Consider the following 9,994-nt stretch of genomic DNA (forward strand, 5'->3'; position numbering starts at 1 on the left):
AAAGAGTGTATGATAATGTTTTTGTCGACTAAGAGATGCCTATTAAACACGTAGAAAACATTTGCAGAAGAGATAAAAAGTATAACTAAGCTTATAACAACATTTAATTTGTTTTCCATTTATTTTTATCATGCTGAGAATAGTTAAAGAATTAAATAAATAACGCACGACCGAGGAACTAAATGCTGTCAAGTGAAAAATTAGCAGAATGAGCTGCATAAGTAGCTGATGAAACTGTTGGCGATGCGAAAAAACACACAACTTAATCATCGAAGCGAGAGAAAATGTATGAAATACCCACCATAGCCACCAATTTGAAATTGAAAATCAGAGGAAAAGCTGCCACAGCAGAACGGCACATACAAATGCTACAAATGCCATTTGCGATTTTACACGCACGTATTTCTATTTCTTTATGCTTCTTAGCATTACAGTCTGAGCATAAGTATGGGTATGAGTGTATATTTGAGTGTGAGTACGAGTCCGAGTATGAGTATGAGTGTGCTTACGTGATCTAGCTGGTATTTCTGTTGCATACATCGAAGCAACTTTTAGTGCTGCTGAATTGACTTTGCTTACGCTTCAATGTTGGCTTTAACTTTTCGACTTGATTGCATGCATATTAAGCTAACGCTTTGTGCTTCATAGTCAAGATTATTCCAGGAAATAATTCAATTCAATTCATATGAAACTTTTCAGATTATTACACTCCAGTTATTCAGAATGCCTCTTTTATGTAAATATAATTAAAGAGTTTCGCCGTGAAGTTTTGCGGCTATGAATTTAAATGGAGACCTCTATAAATTACACCCTAATGTATTAAAAAGCATTATAAGCCCACACAGCTTACTGCTTCCCATAGTGTGTGCAATTGAGAAGAAAGTGATTTTGTAAATGTCCTTTTTTTACATACTTGACGCCGATATTTATGCACAATTTGCAGCTGCCGTAAATCAGTGCTCCAGCCTATCAACAACACCACACACAACCACGCCCACATACTTCAACACACACACACACAAACACAGACTCCCTTGTGCAACGTGGCGTATGAAAAACCACATGATTAGCTTGGCCAAAAAAACGCGAGTGTGTGTGCTGGAGGCGTTTGGAAAAACTTCGAGAAACAACTTCACATATGTTCTTAGCTTGTAGCTTCGTATTGCATGTCAGTGTCGGTGTCCGGCTAACAACTTCATAAATATGTCGAGCATGTGTATCGCATAACATACCCTCCATCCGCATCCTCATCCACATCTCTAACTTCTCGGCAGAGATTTGTGCGTGTCATCGCTCAAAGCGAACCATTTTTACGCTTCCGTTCAACAACAAAATGGCATTAAACGCAGATCAATCACAATCTAGACACCAAACTGACCCACATAGTCAGAGGATGTGAGTCTCAATAGCAGGGGCTGAGTTTGGGTCTTTCCATAACTGACATTTGAACTTTGACGTACGCACTTTTATTCTTTCTTGCTGTTTTTTTTTGGCTTGAAAAGTTTTTCTATTTGCTGGGTTTTTATGCCTTTTCGCCCTGCAAATGTGCAGTTTGCCTTCTGTTTTGGGGTTTATTTGGGTTTATTCACCACACTTCAGACAACAACGAAGAATGTATGGTTTCGAAAGCCATTCTCTTGGAACTTTTTGCCCTTCTTCAGCTGAATTTTCCCCATCAATTAATTACGCAATTAATTGCTTAAACCCATTTTAAAGCTTTACTAATTTGCTTGCTGAAATATGGCAATTTAGAATGCTTCCGTTTAGTAATTTGGGAAATTGTTTTAAATTTGATAACCACAGTTCGGCACAATTCTGAACACAAATTGTAAACTATTTGCTGCTGCTTGACCAAACTGGAATTTGTTATCAAGTTGAGGAAACTTTTATATGCGTAGCTATAAGAATGAATGTGATTTTCCGAAATAAATTCAATTCACTGCGGTTACTGATTTGGATATATAACTAAAGCCAAATGGATTTAATATCAATTAGTTTTATGTTTAAAATTAAGTCAATTGGATAATGGAATTTATTGGCTATTTCTCATTTTGCAAAACATTTTGAATCGTTTTGGATCCATGGCAACAAACTAAATGGGAATGCCATGCATTTTTGTTTGCACCATAAATTAGATTTCTACGATAATAAGCGCATTTGATGATACGAAGTGCAATATGCAAACACATTTTATTTTTCAAACAAGCACATAAATTACCAATAAATGCATATGGGAAAACTCAGTTTACAATTTTAAATGACTTAACACGCCTTCTCTAAACGGGTTCTGGGTATTCTTTAAAGCATAATAAGTAGATAATTTCAATATGTTGATTACACTTCTGACACATGCCAAGTAAACTACTTAAATTAGCAATAGATATGTGTGTGAGTGTGTGTGTTTAATTGAATACATGAATAATTGGAAAATCGTAAGCATTTGGCAATAAGTTAAATTAATTGCTTGACTTTTTGTGCGACATTTACATTGAATGTTAAAATGCTAAGATTAATCACTGTCAACCAAATATAAATTGAACACATACTTAAGAGCTAAAACTGAGTCCAAGGCATGGCGCTTATAATTGCGCAATGCAATGTGATACTCACTCAAGTAGTATTTGCCGTGGCATGAATTGCAATTGCAATTCAGATTGCGTTTGACTTAAGTTCGAATTCAAATTCAAATTTTATATTTGCTATTTGCAATTTGCAACTTACAATTGCTATGGCTATTGAAATTGCAATTGCTGTGAGTGAGTGTTAAACAAGCGTCGCCAATTTGCGCCAACAAGTTGTGATTTGCACTTCAATTTTGCAAATTTGGCACGAAAATTTCACTTCGATACCACTTGAGACTCGATGATTTGGTTTTTCGAGATGCAAACAGCTGCAGCTTGACTGTTGTCGGTTGTCTGCTCTCGGCTATCTGCTGTGTGCAGTTGTCGTCTGTCGCTCGTCAGCCTGTCGGGCCGTCCGACTGTCGGATTGTCGGCTGCAGCACGTTTTGTATCTCAAAGATGCACACACGAGCTGGCCAATTAATTGTTGGCCTCTTCACACAAGCGTGTACAACGTTAAAGCGTGTTGCAAATCATCGGTTAACACCAAACACCGCTCAGATATTGACACTTCACTTGAGCTGTTAGCAAAATTCCGCACGGTACATAAATCTTGATCTCGTTATGGTCAATTAGCTTTTGCCAACTGTCCTTCCGCACTTGGCAAAGTTGCACTTGGCTTTGTCTTGGTGCCTTTCCGAAGGTCGTTACAATACAAAACCCAAAACACACTTTTCATTTGTACTGATTACGACAAAGACTCGCGTTATTCCGTCGAGAGTTTTTGGCCGCGTTTTTCGTTTCGGGCCGCGCAGCATAAAGAAATTCACCGTCTGGCTCATTCACAATTTCGCATTGAACTGAATTTGTGTGTGGCAGCGTCGTGCGGATTTTCCTGTTTGCTGTTACTGCTGCTGCTGCCACTACTACTGCTGCCTCTGCCAACGCACAGTGGAAAGCTCAGTAAATTATTGTAACGAGGCAACTTATGCGCTAGTATAGGAGAACGATTTCTAAATATTAATAATTTATATTATTATTAATAAAACATTCAATTTTGAAATAAACCTTTATTTTTAAAATTCGAAAAGTTTAATTATTCAATACTATAAAATCTATTTAAAATGATTAATTCGTCATTTATTTGGGATGTTAATAACAAAATTAAGTATCGCTCAATGACTTTAGAATATCAATAACACAAAATATGGACAAAAAATTACATAAGGACAACAGTGCAGCTCAAATTTAGATCATGTTCAATGAGTTTAGCTTCTTAGTATTTCTATGAATTTAAATATCAATAATTCTTTAAATGATATTACATAAAAATATGAACAAGAGAATGGAGTTTTATTTGCAATTACATTATGAAGGACCACAGTGCAGCGTCGACGTCGCCGCATGCTGCTTGATTTCACTTCAGAAAGCTTTGCCGGCGCCAGACACCGAAGCTGAAAGAAACAGCTGTTTTTTGTTTATGTTGCCCAACTGGTTTTTGCACACATGTTGCATGCCAGTATGTTGCTTCTGCACTTGAATGTTGCACGTCAACGACTGCCACTGCACTTGATAATGAGGATGCGCGTTGTCAACTTGAGTGCGTCAAGTGCTCAGTTAATATTTGTAATGATTCTGGCATTTAATTAAGTTGTCTATGTTCCCAGCAACATATGTTGAGCAACAAATGCTGCCCAGCAACATGCAAAGCTTTTTGGTTTGGTAAAATGATATGCAACATTTCGCTAAAGCTTTCTTATCAACTGATTACCGCGCATAAGTGTTAGCCTAAGCACTCAGATTGTGTTGGCTAAATATAATCCAAGATAACTAGGCAATCAATCATATTTTATGGTGGATATAACGTACAAACAATATAGCACACATTTCACACTATTCTTATAACAGAAAGTGTTGACTATTAACAAGTCATTATAATTTCTAGAAATAGATTTTGTTGCTCCAATAAAACAAATTATCTTAAACATAAAAAGTAAACAAATTGCATTCACGAGTCTGTTCAACATGTTCCAACACATTTATGTACATATGTATATTTTTTTTAAATTTAAATTTATGCTTTTAATTGATTTGAGCGACGCAAATCTGCTGACCTAAATACCAATGCATTTAATTTCATTCTGCGTTGGATTTCACGCTGAATCTTTAAGCTAAAAGAGTTATGCATAAAAGCGACTGAACTCGATCAATATTTTTCTCCATATGCTGGTAGACTGTCTGATACAGTTTAAGGTATTGTTTTTTATTATTTTCCATTTCAAGTGTGAGTGCATGACAAAAAGCCATCAAAATACAAATAATCGTCAACAATCAAAGTCGAACAGAGCAATTTGTTATTGCAAATAAAACGGCAACAGCTGCGTTTATGAATATCGCATTTAAACTCAATTCGAACATGTTCGAAAACTTTGGCAGCATCGCATAAATAAGCGAAGTTTTTTTTTTGTTTGTTATATCTGCTGCAGGCAAATTTATTGTTGTAGTATTTATTTATTACGCACATTTAGTCATAAAGCACAGCGCAGAGAAATGAGACAACGTATTCTAGTGAATACGATGAATACCGACAGTCATCATGTTCTGCCGTCAAGTGGCAGTGCTTTAAACATCAGCCTAACGAAAAAATATAAATACATAAAAAACACTCTTGAATTAAGTAAATATCAACGCGTGAATTTATGTGGACGTATTGAAAGAAATATGAATGAGTAAAATACCCTAGAATATTATCAGCAAATAAAACAAGATTTATATTATGTTTTGGCACTTCAAAATAAATGTCCGCATTCATTTTGCATACCGTGGAAATTTTCCCTCGAAAAAATATGCCACACGATGATTTGTTTATATTTGACTTATAAACTCGATTCGTGGTTTTTAATACGCCCCACAATATGAGGTTTATAATAAATTTTAAAATGTTTAAAAATACATTTTTGCGACGTTTCGTTGGGCGTAGGCGTTGCATGAAAAGAAATAGCATGATCATGTCGACAGCTGACAAATTTATGCATCTGTAAGATGCTTCTTTGCTTGTTAATTGGCCGGCTCTTAATTCTAGTATAAACACGTACATGCGTCGGAATATACTTTATTTATTTATTTATTCTCATAAGACTTTATACGCTTTCTTCTTAATGCAAGCGACAATTTACGGCTTGCGGACAATTTGTGTATTTTGGAGATTAACTTAGGACCATAAGTATCAGAAGATACTAGACCAGAGAGAACTTAAGCTGGTCTAATGCTCCAAATAAGTATGTCGTAATTCATAAGAATTTATGAGTAATAGCTATTTAAATACCAGCTCGTGTTTGGACGGTAATGATACTGTAATTAACAGTTAATTTACCGACAAGTGCAGCAAATCAGCAAAAGCATTTGAAGGACTCAAGTTGATTGAAATAAGTGAGAGGAGTGTGCAAGTCAAGGACATCAACTGCAACCGACACACATAAACAAACAAGAACTAGACAGCATTATGGTCATGGGATACAAAACGATGCAATAGCTGTGAACAATTGTGTAGACAAATGCATATCAAGGCAGCTCACACACCCACACACACGCACACACACACACATGCAAATTTTCAGTGTGGTCAACTGCAGCCACAGAGGCAACAGGCAAGTCTGCCATGGAAAATCATAAGTTATCAAAATGTCGACTGTCGTTGGCAGAGCATGACTCCGTTTATAACTGGCTACAGTGACTCATAGAAGTACTTGAACATGTGTTTATTTATGCTTATGTTTCTTATGATAAAACTTTTGAACTTGTAGTTAAGATGGAAAGATAGGAAAAGACAAAGTTTGGTGGGCTCAACTCTTCAATGATTGCTGTGTGTAGTTTTCTATGGGACACTGTAATTGTGAATAAGTGCTGGCGTGTGTGTCCTTGCTTATCGCATGCAACAGCTTGCCAACTATTGTGCGATATAATGCTTAGAGACATGCGTGATAGTGTGCCGCCCCGCCAGCGTGCACACGTCGTATGTGCAATTTGCATAATGAGCAAAGAATCAAAATGGTGGCACATGCGGCATGGTTTTGATTTCAAAACTCCTTAAGACTGTAAACAGGCCCAACAACAACACAGTCAACTGACCCAATTACGTAGCCTCCTTTCTGTGTTTTTTGTGTGTGTTTCTGCAAACCATTCTTGAAGTCTTTGGCGTCTGTAACCTGAGGCGAAGTGCGTTATTTTCGTAGCGCAGACTTTTCGAATTTTTCTGCCTTAAAGCTATCACGTGGAAAGTGTAGCACTTAGACTGGCATTTAAAATTCCAAATGCGTCCAACAAGATCTAGATACACCCACAAAGGTTCAAAGGTAAATAATCTAATATGAAAAATAAAAAATAAAATTCGAAAAAAGAAATGTACATATTTGTACTTATTATATACGCAAATCCAAGCAGTCAACCAACCAAGTAACCACTTTAAACATCGCAATCAGCCAAACCAAAGCTTCAGACCAGAGCAGAGAAGAGCGGAGCTGAGCTCATTAGCATTTTGATTTGAAGAAATCAAACAAACATTTCCGGCAAAATGAATAGAAGCAAACATTGAACATCATCGTATCATCGTGTGTCATTGGCTTTTAACATTTGGTTTTAAAAAGTAAACAATTTCAAGTGAAACTTCAAATTTTCTAGGGCTTTAATAAAATAGCGAGCATAAGAAATGAACATACCCCAAAACAAAGTGAGCAAAGCAAATATCATCATAACTCTATCATTTTCTTTGCTGTCAAGTCATTTTAGCGTAACCCTCAGTTGAATATATACAAATGTGAAATAACTAAAAATTTTAACATTTATCTAGATTTTAGTTTACAATTAAAAACTGTATTCTGCACTAACTATTAAAAAGTTTTGTTGGTGACAATTGAACACACACACAACTTGTATAGCCTAACAAGTTGTTCTCTCTCTTCCATTTTATTTTGGCGGTAAGTTTTCTCGTATACACTTGTGAAAAGAAGTCGATTTTCAGGAAAATTGACAGAATGGTACGTCAAAATCGACGTAAGGGCATCGAAGAGGTCTACGGCTCCAAATTGGAAGCCGTGCAACCAGGTCGACCACAGAACTTGCCCCAACCGGGCATGACTAAGACGGCAACAATGCGTGTCGCTTCTTCGCGTCAAGGGGATTCGCGCACCCAGCGCAGCTACGTCACAGCGAACGATTATTACATTACCACTAATGTACCGCTGAATTCCACAAATATGCGCACAGCTAACACTAGCAACATAGTTGTACAACCATCGAAGACATCACATATGCCCGTCCAGATGCAGGCGGCATCCACACAGGCAATGCCATATGGCTCGATGTCGAATCGCCGTAACAAAGCGAGTGCTCGCCAGCCGATTATACAGAACCCGCCGCAGAAGGTTCACTTTGTGCCAACGGATGCCAATAAGGTGCATGGTCATATGCATTCGCATGGTCACAATCATTCACATGCCCAAGGTGGGATGCCTATGCAAATCACTCAACGCACTGTCTACGCACAGAATATGGATATGGAACCGAGTATTGTGGAGCTCTCCGATAAGGATATCATTATGAATACGAGCAACTTGAATGTTCGTCGGCAGCATACCCATTTACATCAAAATCAGCAGCCACATCCGCATCCATTGCAGCATCAGCTGCATCAACAACAGCAGCTAAATAATCAAATCAACCCTAGTAACAACAACAACAATATGCATCACAAGCATCAACATCAACAACAACAACAGCAGCGTCAGCAACATCATCATCAACAACCTCATCAGCGACAGGGACATTCACAGCAACATCGTGGCTCGCAATTGCAGGTTGAAGCAGACGTTGAGGAGAAGGATGATGATCCCGAAGAGTTCTTTGAGCTTATACGCCAGACTGTAAAAACAGCTGTGGGAGTGAGTTAACATCTAATATAATCTTTTTATTTAATTATTTATTATCCTTTTACTCAAGACAACTATTTGTGATGTTGTCAGTCGCAATTTTCGCGATTTGTCCAGCAAAATGGAACGTTTCTCAAATGAACTTAAGACGACCAACGATCATTTGGCTAAACTGCAGACTGAAGTTACAAACAGTGAGTATTGCATACTTAATAAATAAGCATACTTCAAATTAAATATATATTTTCGCAGAGGTCATGCATTACGGCGAGGAGAACACTCGTCATTTTCGTTATTTATGCATGAAATCAGAATATGATAAGATGTTCTATCAGCATCAGACGATGATAACCGGCAAGCAATCCTCAAATAAAGTGGCCGCTGCATCACAGGCAAATCTCGCCACTGCTGCAGTGCCCACCGCCATCACAACCACCAGAGTTGCTAAACAGTCGGCTGTGATCAATCAGAAGACTGTTAAGCAACAGCTGGCCGCTGCCAAGTTGGAAACCGGGGGCGGTAATCTGAAGAGTCTTAAGATCAGAGACAGTGTCAAAGCGCAGAATCCTTGTGCCTGCCGCAGTACTTCAAGGCCAACACCAAGCCAACCGCAGATTGAGGAGCGACCATCGTCGTCGGATCAGAGCATCAGTGTCAAGTCCTCGGCACTGGGCGTGCGTGAAGTGTTGGGGCAAATACAACGCTTCTGCACCCAAATGCAGCTCACAGATCTCAAGAATGAGCAACCCAAATACAATTCAATGACTGGCATTTCGGCCATTGAGTTGAGCGCCAAGCCTGGTTGTGCCCCTAGTAATTTATCCGCCACGCCAATTGGCAACGATGCAAAGGTGACAAAGTCACCTGATGGAGGTGATGCTATCGATGTGGAGACTGAGACCCCGGTTGATAGCATGGATGAAATCGAGATTGACAACTTTCAATACAGCTCCGATGAGATGTCCTCTTACAGTGATGACAGTGATGTCAAGTTCAGCGGCAGCACCACAGCTCGAGCTCCACTGCAGTCAGCTAGCCGCAAAATGACCGCTACTCACATTAACAAAGGCGCTGGCGATGGACAGTAGAGCCTTGTAATTTAACCAAGCTAACCAAAAACAAATTCTAAACACCCACAAGAACACATAAATATCCAACTGCATTTTTTCGAAAATTAGATTAGATTAGAGTTACGATTTAGTTTCTTTGGATCAAGCTAAATTTTGACGTCTTGTGCCGCATGAAAAGAATTGGTATCAAGCATAGGTATTACAACCAAGTATTTGGATATTTTTTACCAAATGAAATTTGTTTAAATGCGTGTTCATTTTATTGATTGAAAATAAAATTAAAAATAATATTGTTGTAAGCTGCACAAATGTCACTTGCAAAGGGTGGAAAATTCCGACCTCTTGCATTTCTTTGCAGTTGCCGCTTGCTTAGATGCTGACCCATATAATGCCGGAGCACCTAGTAAAGACCAAGTAATGCCCATTGGTGTCACTAATA

General features: G+C 38.2%; 2 protein-coding genes across 4 annotated transcripts in view; one reads left to right on the forward strand and one right to left on the reverse strand.

Moving 5' to 3' along the window:
* LOC132784544 (cardioacceleratory peptide receptor) overlaps positions 1–9,994 on the reverse strand; it is a 67,634-nt gene that overhangs the window by 33,433 nt on the left and 24,207 nt on the right. The window contains exon 1 of one of the 3 annotated variants that reach the window (XM_060790226.1): positions 2,722–3,401. The exons of 1 other annotated variant lie outside the window; for it this stretch is intronic. The gene's annotated coding sequence lies outside the window, so the exon portion shown is untranslated. Of the gene's footprint in view, positions 1–2,610; positions 3,402–9,994 lie in introns of those variants that run through there. One more of the 3 variants, XM_060790225.1, reaches the window with a different exon arrangement.
* LOC132786290 (homeotic protein female sterile) lies at positions 7,330–9,850 on the forward strand. The gene is made up of 3 exons (XM_060792783.1): positions 7,330–8,497; positions 8,556–8,679; positions 8,738–9,850. Exons 1-3 carry the CDS (start codon positions 7,592–7,594, stop codon positions 9,571–9,573), a joined length of 1,866 nt encoding a protein of 621 aa, XP_060648766.1. The 5' UTR covers positions 7,330–7,591; the 3' UTR covers positions 9,574–9,850.

The sequence above is a fragment of the Drosophila nasuta genome, chromosome 2R (assembly GCF_023558535.2).
Source record: "Drosophila nasuta strain 15112-1781.00 chromosome 2R, ASM2355853v1, whole genome shotgun sequence".
NCBI lineage: Eukaryota > Metazoa > Arthropoda > Insecta > Diptera > Drosophilidae > Drosophila > Drosophila nasuta.